This window comes from Varroa destructor, unplaced genomic scaffold (assembly GCF_002443255.2).
Source record: "Varroa destructor unplaced genomic scaffold, Vdes_3.0 BEIS01000005.1, whole genome shotgun sequence".
NCBI classification, from domain to species: Eukaryota; Metazoa; Arthropoda; class Arachnida; order Mesostigmata; family Varroidae; genus Varroa; species Varroa destructor.
Window position 1 is genome coordinate 35,914,104 of NW_019211458.1, and position 15,687 is coordinate 35,929,790.

Genomic DNA, 15,687 nt, shown 5'->3' on the forward strand with positions numbered 1-15,687 from the left:
TTTGTCTGAGAGTCTTACAGTTCAATGCTGTTTTTCTGTTAGCTTTGTTTAGTTACTGGCTTGGTTCATTTGTTTGTTAATCTTCAATAAAAAAAAATAACAGATTTAAACTATAGATTCGGTTTGATATTTCATGAACTTCGATAGTTCTATAAGCTTACAATTTAGCTTACAGTTCTATGAGCCTCCTTATTATTTTTGTTGCTATTATTGCAGTGGGTCGCTTGACGTACCACAATGTGTACGAATTCCCGCCTTGCCAGACACGCTTTTACAGCGTCTCCATGCCGACCTTTGCTCGGCACTACAGCCGGAGCTGTTAACTGCAGACGACGCGTTTCCTTCAGACGTAAACAGCTGCGGTAATGGGCCGACCACTGGTGGACGGGAGCGATGCTCGAGTGGCCGCGAAGACCCAGCGGCTCTCGACAAGCAAATCCGGGCTATCTTTTTGCGTATGTTTGCCCAAATGCTGCAGGGGTATCGATGCTGTTTAACCGTTGTACGAGTCCATCCCGAATCGCTCGTCGTTTTCAATCGGGCGGCATTCCTCAGTCGACGTGAGGTTGCCAAGAATAAATCAGAGTTCGTCGAGAAACTACTCGAGTCAATGTTTTTCCAACAGTTCGTCGAAGCCCGCGGTCCGCCATATCGGGCGTGTGATCTCTTTGATGAGGTCTACGTCGAGATGCAACAGCTAATCAAAAGTCGGGAACAACATATTCTCGACATCGGCAAGCTACTATATGAAAACGAGCACCATGGATCCCAGCTGCTGCAACGGGTGCCACAGCCAACGCAAGGCGCGTTCACGCGTATTCACCAACCGCCGTTTCCTCGGCTTGTCGACCAGCAGATCACAGCGATCATTGAACAGAATGCTACTGGAAAGTCATCGGCAAATACTGGTTCTGCTAAAGGCGGTGAAGGACTTCGGATTGTACCGAACGCGGGATTAGCCGGACGCTCGGCGAGTGGTGCCGCCATGGAGAGGAAGCTGGATGTGCTACGACAGTGTGTCAGGTGTATCCTAGCCGAACGTAATCTTGCTGAAGCCCGGAAGTGTCTTCCAGGGGTGTTGCGAGCATTTGAGAGTCCCTCAGCTAGGGCCGCTCTATCGTACGAGTTGCGTCGACACGTCGGCGGGACAAATCGTGTAGAACTTGATGTGGGACAGTTTGATTTGATCATCCGCCTAATGAATGCGGCGCTACAGGACGATCCACACACGCACGTGGATAACACAATCGGCGTCGCTATTCTCCTCCTGCCTCTAACACAGGTATGCTGTGTGTTGTTTGTTCTATATCACGTTAAGTCAGTTTTTTTCGAAAAAGTATTGTTGGCCAGAGGCAAAAACTTCGTTTTTAAAAGGCTTCTTCGTGATTTTAGAGTGACTAGTGCCCGCGCGGATACTGAATCATCGTTATCAGGCTTTACCTTTAGATTCTAAAATTAGTCTTTCTTAATTTGGATTGCATCAATAAGTGATTCGTCCTCTTTGCGTTTGCTGCCTATACTCGCTAGATCTTCTGTCGTCGCCTTACACAAAACGTTGTCCAGTTTGCCTACACATGTTTACAAGAACATGCGGTTTGGGCAAGCCCCGAGTTTTGGCAGGCCGCGTTCCATCAGGATGTGGAACGAAATATTGTGGCCTTGTATCAAGAAAGTAACGAGTTTCCAGCTACAGCTCTCGAGTTGTGCGCAACTCAGATAAAGCTTGCTCAGGGTAACAATACGGATACGTTTCAAATTAATACTTGTGCTCAGCGAGAGGAGCAGACCGTTTATAGCCAAGCGGTAAGCAAGCAATTAAGTAACAGTGTTTGTACTCGAGTTTCTTTCAATATGCATACGTGAAATCGTTAATGTATGGAAATTATCGTCAAGGCGCGTAATGTGGTTCTTTAGAGCATAATTTTGTCTAAAGGAAATATTCAGTAAAACGACACAGCAATTTCAGCATTATCGCGTACACTTTGATATAGCCGGATTGTTCTGCCCTAATTTAGGTCGAGTACATCTACCTGATCACGTGTCTCCGAATTCCGCCAGACCTCCGTTCGTCGAGAGGTGGCCACGGCGTTGGCGGGGGTGACAAAACGAATGCAGGTGGCAGCGAGAGTAACTCGATGTGCGATGCCGATTCGGTCGATGGTGAAGGGTCGTTTGCCGCTCCAGAAGATGATTCTTGCCTTGCACTTAAACAGAGTGTTATAAAATTCATCTCCCGATTCATCGATAAGGTTCGATTTATTTTACAATGTATTCATTTCCCACACTCGTACGTAAGAACACCGAAGTGGCATTTTTGTTTGCTCATATCAAGTCGGCTTATTTCGTTCATGTAATTGTCAAATGTACGAATGTGTGAAGAAAATAAAGAAGGTAGTGAGTTGAGCTTTGTGTAAAACTCCAAACTGGTAAACGGCTTTGGGTCGATATGGTTGTACAGGTGTGCACTGACGCCGGAGTGACGCCGGAACATATGCGACAGCTGCATTCCATGATCCCACAACACGTTGATATGCAGTTAGACGAAATGCGGCAGGTTAACAGAGAAAGTCAACGTCTTCCTCCAGTCCTTAAGGCCAAAATTCTTCAACCATGCCTTCTGCCCGGTGAAACTGTCTTTGTAGGAATAAGGTGAGCAGCTGATATCCATGACAATGGTCTTCGAAACGATACCTTCAACAGCTTGGCTGATTTTTGCGGAGCGCACTCTGTTTACTTACCAGTGGCCATTATCGGCTTCTTGGATAATAAAAATAAAAGTTACTAAAGCAGTATTGATTATGATTTGATTAGTTCTATTTTTTTTGTGTCGAAAAATTTCATCCATTTCCAGGGCGACCCATTAAAAAGCATCTCTTATAACTCTTATAGTAATATGCTCATTGTTACGTTTCATCACTTCTTTCGTGCCCTACGTCCATTATTAATACTTATTCCACATGGAAGCGATTTTTATTTGTGTAGATAAAAGTGGAATAATACAAATGAACATAGATTTAAATGTCAATTGTCAGCCGCGGCCTGCTTTACGTCTACTGAAAATAGTAATTGTACCACTAAGTTTCTTTGTTTAAGTATTTCTTTTCCGTTGAACAAACGGAACGTATTCGGTTCATTGTGTCTCGTTGCATTCATTAACATAAATGCGATTTATTCTCTCCAGCTTGCCGACAAGTCAGTATGGACTAATTTATAAGCTCGCCATAAACTGACACGTAATGGTAATCTGTTAAAGAATTATAGTAGAAACAATTCGAATATAATTAAAAGCTTAATAAGACTTACAGGTTGTTGTTGTTGTAGCTGGTAAAGCCAATTGGATAATATCTTATTAGGAGCAAAAACAACACAGTGTAGACTTATTCCAGTCGCAACCGACCTTGTACGCCGACTTTGAGTTCAAGAAATTGACTCGTATTGGTATAGATTTATAAGCCTCGAAATATTTGCCACGCTAGCTAGAACCCTTTACTTTTGCATATTATACTTTTCAGCTTAAAAGGCATGAGGTGTCAACCAAGCACAAATAATTATACCAAAAGTAAAGTTTTCTTTCAAATTATTTCCGCATTTTTCACGCTTCACGACAACGGTTAATGTGTGTCATCAATGCATAATGTGGCTGCTGGCTAACGGCAAGACCTCGATCTCGTTTATCTGCATTTTTTCCGTTGGTTTTGTAGTAGCGTATTAAGTTTCTATTTAATAAATCGGTTAATCATGTATTCAATTCTGTTTTCATTTCAATTATGTGCATGCAGACCTGCCGCCAACGCGTATTTGAAGAATGACGCAATGATTACCCGTTTGTTGTATTCGATAATCATTTAGAAGGGCTATTGAATTTATATAAATGAATACTTCAAAAATATCCGTAGTGTATTTCTATGAGGCAGTTATCAGGACCCTGGTCCTCTAAAACAAACCACCCTTTATCGTCTTCAAGTTGAAACGATGTTTCTTCGACAACTAAATTGTTGAATTCAGTACATTTCACCTAGCGAAGTGGCTGCTCTATAATGCTAAAAGCAATTAGAGGGGTTCCATCCGCGTATACTACGCGGGGTGAGGGGTAATAATTAGCCATTATTATTATTATTAATTAGCATTATTAATATCGCCTCATGTTAGGTAATCAAGCGTACAATATGTGATTTACTTTTTGTGCAAGCATGAAAAAAAGGTAGATTGGTAGATCCATTACCTAATGGCTGGCTGCATGCCGCTCTAATAAAATAAATCTCTATGGATATTAATTAATTCTTAAACCGTCATGGGATCTAGCATGGAGTTACCGAATTGAATTTACTACAGATAACTGCATTCATGAAAGGCGATAAGCATCAACGATATTTAAAATTACTATACCTGGCTTCAAACGATGAACGAGGCCAGGGGCTTTTTACTACAAGTATTACATACACACGCTATATCTATAAGCTAGGGCTTTATTAAATTAAAATTGGAATGTGAACAATACTTCCAAGCCTAAGATCGTCTTATGTCGTACCTAATAATCTGAATATCTATCCTCTTTAGCGACTATAAACTCTTCACTATTGTCTTCTAAGGGTAATATTGCACTGCCATGTCTTACTGATTTCAAGCATTAACATATACCTTATAGTAAAAAAACCGTAGACGCATACTATGGCGAATGAATTATATGGGCCGCTCAATGTAACTAATCAAGGTATATAATGTTTCTTAGACGATTAGATGTAGAATTTCAGGATCGTATCGCGTTACCCTTATCGATGACTAATCCATATTTGAATGAAAAAAGCTTATCTAAAAATGTTTAGGTGTACGCAAAGATATATTTTCCTGACGATTTGTTTAAATTACGACTGCCGAGTTTTATTTATTTATAATAGCTCTTCTATATTACATGTACGTAAACATACATGTACAATTTTTGTTCCCTTTGTATGTCGTTTAGGGCCTATTTAATACCAGACGGTCGTCAGGAGGACCTTGTGATGCCGCTTATACCGGCCGAGGGTGCGCTCTTCGCGACCAATTACCGTATAGTGTTCAAGGGAACCCCAATTGATCCCTATCTATGTGAACATACCGTTATTCGAGCTTTTCCCATTGCCAGCCTCAGCAAAGACAAAAAATTTACTTTGCCAAAAGGTATGCAGTCATTGTTCATTAAGGGTCAGCATGCACTCTGCACGATATTTCTGAGACTTTCGCATCAGTCAACAATACCGCTGGACATCATGAACGGAAGTAAACTCAAATTAGTAGCAAAAAACATGCAACATATTCATAGGCTTCTAATAATGTGTGTATAATGATGACACACTAATTGATTATATTTCACTGTGATTTTGACCATTAACAGAGCTGAAAATGGAGCAATGCCATAGCGACGGTCTACAGTTACGCTCGCATTCATTCGAGCTTATGAAGATCGCTGTAGATTTAGAGGTCAGCATCGAGACGATTGAAATGCTAAGGCAGCACTGGCATACGGCGCCACTCTTCGCTCTCTCCAAGGGTAAAAAATCGTATTCAACTGACGCTTGTCTCAGCACACATTGTTATGTATAATTCAAACACTTATTTAAAAGCATTTCCAGCTCATGTGAAACTAACATGCATTGGATTATATGTGTATATATATATATACCGCTGCCACGAAAAAAAAAGAGGTACCACTATATTTGTCCAAGACTCTTGTCTGTGTGGCCAGTCGAACTGACCTTAATTTATTCATTTACGGCGAAGTATCGGTTGACTACATCTATCTTGCTGGTCCATATAGCCCCCACACGATGAACTTATATAAAGAGACCATGCGGGTCACTAATGATTTCGTACAAGGAAGTTAGTGAACCGATATCTTTATGGCAAGTTGATAAGTCAAAGATTATGATTCGTCTAGCATAGGTTGACATGAAATTCTACTGCACAGTTTGGGGTCGGCTTTTGCCCAGGTATTGACACATCGACGAGTGGCATTTATTTCAAGAAGAGAGCAAAAATATTCCTCCTAATTGGATTAGAAACTTGTAGAACTACCGCGTTCATGGCTGGTTCTGATGAATTTTGATCTGCGATTATTATTATTTGCAGTATGATGACCGATGCGTTTTACCAATCAAGTTATCAACATCATCTTTAGTAATTTACCTTAATTTAACATGACATAGCATTCTTACTAGGCTGAATTGAACTGAGGCTGCTTACGGTTTTCAGTTCTTCTGCACTGATGCCATCCGACTCGAAGTATAGGCTTGAAATACAGTAGTTCGTAGGTCACAGATATTTGTTCCTTTGTCGTTTAACAGAAGTCCCATGGAAGATTAAAAAAATACACAGTGGTGCGAAATAGTTTCGCTCTTTGAGACGACGGTTAACGAAGAAATCCGGTAATTTGAGGCACACTAACTACCTGACCCATGTTCATCTAAATATTTTAATATTTTGATAATATTATCATTTTGAATTAACGTTCCCTTTCTTAAGAAAGTCGAAGTAGGCCATTGAGTTTTTGCTTTATGTAGCTGCACCTTTCCTCCATACATAAATAGTATTCCGCAGATGCGAAGTTCAGAGAACACATCAGACACGAACGAATATCTCATCTCAGTTGCTACAGAACAGCTTTGGCATACTTTGTCATGTGTGACTTGCCATTATCGTACGGAAGGATGGGTTTGCCTTTTCTATCGAGTCGTTTTTATTAGATAACCTCGCTGAATTGAAACAGATCCTCATTGACAGCCTTAATTTCTTTAACATTTTTCAGTGTAAAACATTTAATGAAATGCGCATTATGGCCTTTTTATAATGAAAATTTGGTTCTGGGCTTAAACTTGCTTTACAGACGTACCTATACCTTTCTTTGATTTATATCGGTATAAACTTCTCGTCAGCAGTTACGATTCTGTATAGAAACCCGTGGCCTTTGTACTCTTAGCTCAATTCATGGGGTACCAATGCTTCTAAGCTCTGAGTAGGCTCCACAGATTGAAGATGTTTGTCGATATAGTGTAGTTCGTCTGCTCGCCTAATTTACCAAGTTTTTTCATCAACCATCTTTATTCAAAAAAGTCTTTAGCCTTAGATAGCTGACCCGACCGACGTACAGCTGTAGTGCCAAGATGCCTTTACTGAAATTTGCCAACCATTTTCGACCAGCGTTCTTAAACGCAGCCATGGTTCGTACCATATACACGGCACAAATATCCTGCGGTCTCCGGCAGCTCTTTGATCTCAGCAAAATCAGGCGAAGTAGAGCAAGTCTCGAAAGTGTACTTCTGTTTCCTGGAATCCTAATATTTGGAAAGGAGAACATTCAGAAACGATCTTTATATATATATATTCGTATTGTGCGTTCAGGTCAAATTTCAGTTGTCTCGAAATTAAAAGAGAAGCATCATACGCTGAGATTTAAGAAGAAAATTATTCAGACAGCGGTGAAGGCAGGACTATCCAAGGTAAATTCAATTTCATGGATTATTTATTATTTAGGACAACTGTAGCAAACCATAGATAAACGTTTCGAATATTGGCGTGTTAGGACCACAGTCTCAGATATCAAAGTGTGTGCATCGTTCATGCCATATTTCATTGCTTGGTTACTTGCAGGGACGAAATTATGCAGCAACATTAACGCAGACGTTACCCAATGATCGGACAATTCTCGCAACTCTCCCTGACGAGGGTCCGTTTAGTATGGCCCCTTGGGAAGGTAAAGAAGTTAAATATATACCACCTTTTTTGCGTTTTACTAAGACGACATTTTTAGGAAATGTTTCCTATGACATAGACGGCTTTTTTTGCTATCTTTGAAGACATCGCGTTACTATCCTTTGCTCCCTCTGCTTCAGCAACACTAAACAAGGACTATCAGCGTCTACAGCTTACAGGTCACAATGGCTTGTTAAGTATAGGGCATGTTCACACACTCTGCAAAAGCTACCCGCCATTGGTGGTCGTTCCATCTTCTGCAAATTCGGATCGGTTACAAAAGGTAAAATGGTAGTCATATGGCACGTGTATAGGTCAATCAAAAAACGTATAATTTCGAAGCTCAAACTAAACATTTAAGCTGCACCTAATAACGGCATCGTGGACTATCGTTTCTTGCCAAAATATCTGTATTCTTCTGCAATGCACGGTAATGCTCCTCTTCCAAATAACTAGTTTTAAATTATATTCGATGTAATTTTGTTAGTAATATCGCCTGCTGTTTTTCTAGGTGGCCAAATGTTATAGACATGGCCGTTTCCCCGTGGTAACCTGGAGGCACCCACGAACCAAAGCACTACTGCTACGCGGAAGTGCATTGCATGGTAAGAATGAGACCTCTATCTTGCACTTCCCTGCCTTCCTCATTTTTCATCGTAGGTCGTATACAATTCAATATCAAGTACATGTTTCACGGATCATTCGTTGATCTTATTTGGTTTTAATTTGAATATTATCGGCTTTGCGCATAGGCAAGGGATTAGCACACCGCATCGGTGCGCAGGGTGCCCAAGGCGAGACGTCTATGTGGATCGAGCAAGAAAAGTACGTCGGCACGATTATTGCCGGCGCAAGTCAGTCGATGACGGCTTCCGGAGGTGGTACCCTGACAGCGTCCGGCTTCTCGAGCGGTGGTTCGTTCACGCGTAGCGGACCGCACCGATGGTCCGGTGGGGCTAAATCCCTAGCACTGACCTACCGCCAACCGCCACATCGCGAGAGTATTTCTGACCGACACTCACTAGCGAGTATGTTGTCGGGATCCGGCGGGGGTAACGATGCCGAGACTAGCAGTGCCAGTAGTTTTTTCAGTCGTGCATCGCTGTACATTGTCAGCGAGAAAAGCCAGTGCCGCGGTGTCAAACCCCCCTACAATGCCGAGTACATTGCTGTCGATACCTTCGAAGTAGCAAAAGTAGGTGCTTAAATTGATTTTTTGCTATGGTACCTCTCTTATATATATAAGACACGAGGCACAGCAAAAAAATATATATATAAGATTTCGTTCCGAAAGTACCTTAAAAGTCTTCAGTCACTTCATTACTGTTGGGTTATTTTTGCCCCGTAGGTTCGAGCGGCATTCAAGCAGCTATGTAGTGCTGTGTGTCCAGCTCAAGCAGAGAGTGAATCGGACGGGCAAGGTCATCGAGGAGGTCGGTTAATGACACGATTGGAAGACTCTGGGTGGCTCCAGCTTATTCAAGAACTAATGTTCCACTCCGCTCAGTTGGTAGAACTTATACATGAGGAAGGCGCATCGGCGATGTTGTGCCTCGAAGAGGGATGGGATGTTACATGTCAGCTGTCTTCTCTCATTCAACTTTGCCTAGACCCTCACTACCGGTAGGTTAGCTGCTTCAGGGATTTTTTGGGTACAACTGATGGAACTGTAGTAACGCTAAACGCGGTATAAAAGCTAGGTTCATCAGGCGCCTAATTGATTTTACGGTTTCTGCACTTTTCAGAACGCTAGACGGCTTCTGGACACTAATCGAAAAGGAGTGGTTAGCATTTGGGCATCGGTTTGCCCAACGCGGTGGCCTGAATCAGACGACGTCTGGATATGCCCCTATCTTTTTGCAATTTCTTGATTGCGTTCATCAGTTGCTCAATCAGGTTGGTATGAATATTTATATACATGCTTATATATACTCTCTACGTAATATTACAAGGCTCCTTCATTTAATATTAAAAAAAACTGCGTGAATAGAGGTCTAATGTTCGGTCATATCATAGCAGAAAAACAAAAAGGATTTTCCGTATATATATATATATATATATATATATATATATATATATATATATATATATATATGAGTCGTTTACCTTTAATAGCACTCAACAGCTCTGCAGCAACTTTACAAGATGGAGTAAACAATATGCCATTACACTGTCATCAAAGCAAATGTTCTTTAATAGTATTGTTTGTTTCTTTATATTGCAGAATCCAACGTCGTTCGAATTCAACCATTTTTATCTGAGATTTCTCGCCTATCACAGCGTTTCGGCGCGCTTCAGGTTAAATTGTTTTGGAGAAATTTTGCGCAAATTCACGTATACATCTTTTTACAGGGGTTCCTTGGACAGTAATTGTTCACTATAGGTTGATTATAAGTGAAACTACTGCAATATAGATTTAAACAAATTTGCAGTAGTCTGTTCGCAAGGTTAGTTAGTGCAAAAACAGCATGTAATGGAGGCATATGTAAACAACGATATTTAAACGATTTCCAGAACATTTATCTACGATGGCGGGATAGCTCAGTCGGTTGAAGTGGATTCTGACGCGCCGGATGTTTTTGAGTATATCCAGAAGGTGCACTCCAATGCGCCTATCTTCCACAACTATTGGTATATTATTGAGTTACACAAGCGCACGTGATTGAGTTTTGAAGCAGTACCTAATAATGAGAGTTTGTCAAGCATCTCTATCTCTGCATTTATAGTAGGGTATAGATAAAGACACCCTATTATCTCTTTTTGTTTTTAATATAGTTGTTTTACTATAATTTGATTTTGGGGCTTGGCGCTGAATTTTGCTTAGGTACGTAGCAGAGTATGAGGAGGTACTTCGGCCACAATTCTATTTAGCGAACCTTGAAGTGTGGGACTATTACCTCGAAGATCATCTTGCCCATGCGTCGCCGTATGAATTTGAAATCGTTCTGGCAGAAAACGAATGCTCTCAGAGCAACAGCGAACAGGCTGCTGCCGAAGAGCGCGAAGGCACAGCAAATATGCCTAATTCGCAAGCCAGTTCAGATGGAGATCAGCAAAGTGGGCAAGGAGGTGGCAAAGCAGGCCAGAATTACCCTGCTGGATCGACTTCACAGTATCAGAGACGCATTAATATGAACGGGTGAGGCTGTCGTCTGTTAGAAAAGCATTACTGTTTTGGGGTAGCTTTAGACAACTAAACAGTCTTGTATATCGTATTAACTGGCTCGATTATATGTGACGATGTGGCAAACCTCCTATTGAATTAGTGGTTCTCAAATAATTAATTATTCACGTTTTACAAACATGTGACATCTTGTACAAGAAAGTAGTTATTAGGTAAAGATACGTTAATATTAATAAGTTTATTGACACTGTTTATTAGGTAACAACGGATAAAACGATAATACACGTTTTGGATAATGGCAAAGAAATGACGTTGGGGGTATAACATAGTATGGATAACGTTCTACAAAATACATTTGCCAACTTATTTGTAAATTGCAAATGCGCTAACGTGTTAAAAGAAGCACACTAAGGCAAGTGGTATCGACTGTGAGGTCCTTCGTATTGCTGGCAACGGCAACTAATATTTGCTAGAAATAGTCAGCTGATAAAATCGAATTATTTACACCAACTTAAACGGTTACGGATTGCTTACTCGCCTGGAATTATAACTGGAATATTTAATATGTTCGGATAAAAGTTACAACTGTAGAACTAGAACACTTGGGATTTCTTCCTAGAATACAACTGATTGTTATGACTGTATCACCTTTCTATAGATACAACCATAACGTCCAAGACGAAGCGGCTTTTCCTCTGCTATTGGATGAACTCCGACGAGCAGAGCTGGAACTGTCACGAAGTCCACAGAGATGGAAAGTTGTCTGGAATCGTTTAGAAGCGCAAAATCTTCCTTTTCTGGGATCGCAAGGACCCGAAGTAGTATCATCCGGTCCGGGCGGAAGGGGCGCCATTCGCGGTTTACTCAGCCCATCTGCGATGGATCTCGGGGCGTCGATCGTACGCAAAGTCGATGTACTAGTTCGAGGTAAGCGTACAGATAGATATAATATCTAGATGTACTACTTGGCAGCTCGCCAAAAAATTATATAATTAAGACTGTCAAACAAAAATGAATCTACCAATACACAAGCTGACATTACACTTACACACCGGCATGCTTCGTCTTGCTTTTAATTTTTTTCATATTTACTTTATTTTTATTTAAAATTTTATTTTTTACTAATTGATACAAAATTGACAATCTGTTTGAATACAGTTGTTTTACATCCTGCCGCACGGTTCATTTACAAAGGTGAGCTTCAATTGAAACCTGTCAAAGTAGCTTGCGGCCATTACCGAAGTAACATTAAGCTTCAGTACCAGAGACAAACTTACTAGAGGTTATAGAAAAACAGACGGTGCGTATCACAATGTCACGTAATATGGCTGCTTTCCTTAGGCCGAACGCTAATAGTTTCACCCCAGACTCCCAAAAATAGATCGATTTAGCCTCGGTGTACGAAATGAGGGAAAAAATCTCTTGCTGCTCTTTACAATGATCTTTCATAGTGGCACTCAAGTTGTGTTAATCTTACAAGAAAGCATTACGAAACCGATAAATGATTGTCACTCCGTTAAAAGCCTTCAACACATCGTCCTGAAAATCTGGCTAACCATTACATGATCATTAATCGGTATCCGTAGTTTAGAGATTATTGCTTATTAGGAACGTTCATGAAATCTTACGAATACTTCTTCATCTTGCTCTTCTTTTGATTGTTACGGGCGTTGCAGGGCTAAGCAATAAGGAGTCTTTTTTCAATAGTACTAGTAGCCATGCGCACCGCTTCGAACGGCATTACTATAGCACACCGACATACTGCGATCACTGCTCGAAGTTACTGTTGGGCCTTGTTAAGCCCGGCATGAAGTGCCTCGACTGTGGATACAACTGCCACGATCGTTGTCATGATCTCGCGCCCACAAATTGCACCAAGGTACTTATGCACGCCCGGTATCATATCGAGCTTTCAGCTGTCACCTTTTTATCGGCCGCTTATTTGTCGACTACGAAGTCATTATCAAAATCATGTGTGTAGCTAATCAATTATTTACTTGGATTACTATTACTCTTTGCACATAATAATAATAAATGCAAAAATGTACTTGCACCAATAACAGGTTCGATACTGACTAGATAATAATTTTCAGAAGTTGGCATTATCCCGTATTATCTAGCGCCGTCTAACGATAAAGTAGTACACTTAACAAGGGCTCCTATTCTTGTACGTCGTCTAATTTCTGGTTGTGTTGCGCTGTTGAAGCTCAAACAGAAAGAGGTTTCGGTGGGGCACTCACAACCATCGGCCGTTACGGCGTTGCCTATTCTTCCATTGACGGAATCGACCGCCGCGTACGATCAGTTGACATCGCGAATAATCGAGACGAAAACTTTCGAGGGTTACCTATGCAAACGTGGCGCGCTGCTCAAGGGATGGAAGCAGCGATGGTTTGTTTTGGACTCCACCAAACACCAACTCAGGTCGGCATTAAGCCACTTTACTAAAAAATCCTTCGTTTTTCTAGATATATAGGAATACCAACCACACAACGCAAATCTTTACAAGGTCCAATAGTAATCAGATGAAAAGGGTTAATCATTGTCATTTAGTTTGGTTCGTAACCTAAAAAATCGGTAGATAATGACTTCGATAAAAAAAAAAAACGTTTAAACCATATTCATACTTGCTATAATAATGTCTGAAGTGGTGATTGTATTTTGCAAAATTGATACGGTGCCACAAGTAACTTGGTCGTTTTTTTCTATATGCATCGTCTGCAGATATTACGATGGACAGGAGGATGCCGCAATCAAGGGCGTTGTGGAGCTGAGCGAAATTCTATCGGTTGTTCAGCACGGCGACACGTTCGAGCTTCGCACCCGCAGTCGAAACTATGGCCTCATGGCGGAAAGCGACAAGAAAGCTCAGGAGTGGGTCGAGAAGATACAAGCTTGCCTTCAGTAGGAACAAATTTAAACAACAATAAGAGCTACTTTCGAAGCAGAGTACAAGCACAAGAGGATAAAGGTGATTCTGCCGGTCAAAGACAAAACTCGAAAATGATGAAACTGAATAAAGTGACAAAAAGTGGTACTGATTGGCTCAACTTCGAATCTGATTATGAGGACATCCTTCAAGAAATTGATCTTCTCGGATTTGAGGAGATCTAAATAGGGGCCACTTATTAACATTTGCGTTAAACTTTTAGTTCTGATTCAATGAAAAAGGTAAACATATTGATCCAGCAACTAATTAAACAAAAATGGGTTTGTCTTTGTATTTGGCGCCTGTATGTTTTTGTACAACTCAAATGTAAGGATAAAACTCTTGTTTAGTATTGTTAACAGCCCATAACGGCGTGGGGATGAAAGCTTGACACAAACATTATTAGTATCATCATTATTACTCATTTAGGAGGTCTACTTTCTCTAAAGCACCAACCAAACATGCACATGTCCAAAGTGTATACTTTGGCCAAACCGCCCGGCTATATAATGGACTATAGCCGTCAATTTGTAGTGGTTCAAGATATAACTGTACAGGGAAACTGCAAGGAGACAACGAGAGCGTGAAAACAGATGCTTTAATATTATTATAACAGATATTCCTGTTACTATTATTGCGGCTTCAAACACACAATTCACTTCAATGCAATGATATACAAAGGGCTGCGCCGTACATGTAGCAAAAGAAAACAAAAAACTTTGTAGTGTTACAATAGTTTAATCTATATTCAGCATTGTTTTCTATATATATATACGAGCGGTATATATATATATATATATATATATGTACCACTCGTATCCTAAGAGGGTAACAATGCGCAACAATCAATAACAATAATGCTCACAGCGCTTTACACATGCATACATACACAGACACACACACACACAGTCGCAATGCGATGGATACGTGCACGGACATATGTATGTATCTAAACGAGGAGTGCAGTATAATAAATGAAATACTTCAAGGATGCGCTGCTTTGTATGCATATGCGTGCATATATACAGGGCGGCCGAGGGGAGATTGCGGAAGCTGCAAACGCTCGCAGGGACACGACGGAACGATTAGTTAGGATTGTATATTGCGAAAAAAACTTAAAGCAAAAGGGGTTGAGGGGAGTGGTAAGCCAGCTGAGCCAGCTAAACGAAAGTGTGTCTAAATGAGCAACGAAAAATGCAATATGTATGGTAAAGAGGGTACATAAGCGTTACAATGCCTTATCTGTGTGAAAGAGAGGTAATTTGCAGTGCTCACTATAGGCTGACTTTCGTTGGTGACCGCGCTCCTCACGTGATAGCTAAACTACAATGAAACTGGGTAAAAAAACGAAGCGGAGAATGTAGAGCGGAAAGGTAAAAACTAATGGGTGATAATTATTAAGCATGTTTATATCTGAACGTTGATATTATCTCAGTTAGCCTATCTCATAGTGTACATTGAATTAATTGCAAGCAACGATGATTTATTAGCAAATAAAGACTCATTACATTACTATAAATAGTACGTTTGCGTTATTATTGGGTTTAGTTTTGATTTATATGTGTGCCGGGGTATTTATGTATCCGTGTCTCATTATTACAATGACGCCCTATAGGTAAGAGTAGATTTCTCGTCTCGCCTTGTTTGGTACTACCTCATGTGCTGGTGCTTTAAAGATGATGAAGGATTTCTCAAATAAATATTTCTGGTTTACGAGCCGCGAAAATCACTAGTAAATGTCATTAGGTCTATATTGTCAACCAAAGGGCTTAGAATGATAGCATACGTTATGCTTTGTTACAAAGAGGTGTTATTTGGACAATTACAGTCTGTTAGTTTTGAACCTCAAAAGCCATAATGGTATATAGACGAGAGCACATTTAAACACATAAGACGAGCTCGAAGCGGC

General features: G+C 40.6%; 1 protein-coding gene across 14 annotated transcripts in view; it reads left to right on the forward strand.

Annotated features, from left to right (window-relative positions):
• Positions 1-15,302, forward strand: part of Sbf (SET domain binding factor) — a 28,755-nt gene extending 13,453 nt beyond the window's left edge. For 13 of the 14 annotated variants that reach the window (XM_086991466.1, XM_086991474.1, XM_086991468.1 and 10 more), the window contains 20 exons: positions 217-1,282; positions 1,528-1,803; positions 2,016-2,249; positions 2,459-2,649; positions 4,961-5,157; positions 5,372-5,527; positions 7,375-7,472; positions 7,624-7,726; positions 7,830-8,008; positions 8,237-8,330; positions 8,478-8,920; positions 9,074-9,348; positions 9,471-9,621; positions 9,950-10,023; positions 10,240-10,356; positions 10,550-10,864; positions 11,508-11,776; positions 12,526-12,728; positions 13,056-13,273; positions 13,574-15,302. In XM_086991466.1, the coding sequence (XP_086847592.1) occupies positions 217-1,282; positions 1,528-1,803; positions 2,016-2,249; positions 2,459-2,649; positions 4,961-5,157; positions 5,372-5,527; positions 7,375-7,472; positions 7,624-7,726; positions 7,830-8,008; positions 8,237-8,330; positions 8,478-8,920; positions 9,074-9,348; positions 9,471-9,621; positions 9,950-10,023; positions 10,240-10,356; positions 10,550-10,864; positions 11,508-11,776; positions 12,526-12,728; positions 13,056-13,273; positions 13,574-13,757 (4,843 nt within the window). In that variant the 3' untranslated portion in view covers positions 13,758-15,302. The remainder of the gene's footprint in view (positions 1-216; positions 1,283-1,527; positions 1,804-2,015; positions 2,250-2,458; positions 2,650-4,960; positions 5,158-5,371; positions 5,528-7,374; positions 7,473-7,623; positions 7,727-7,829; positions 8,009-8,236; positions 8,331-8,477; positions 8,921-9,073; positions 9,349-9,470; positions 9,622-9,949; positions 10,024-10,239; positions 10,357-10,549; positions 10,865-11,507; positions 11,777-12,525; positions 12,729-13,055; positions 13,274-13,573) is intronic. The other variant, XM_022808107.2, reaches the window with a different exon arrangement.
• Positions 15,303-15,687: the final 385 nt, after the last annotated feature.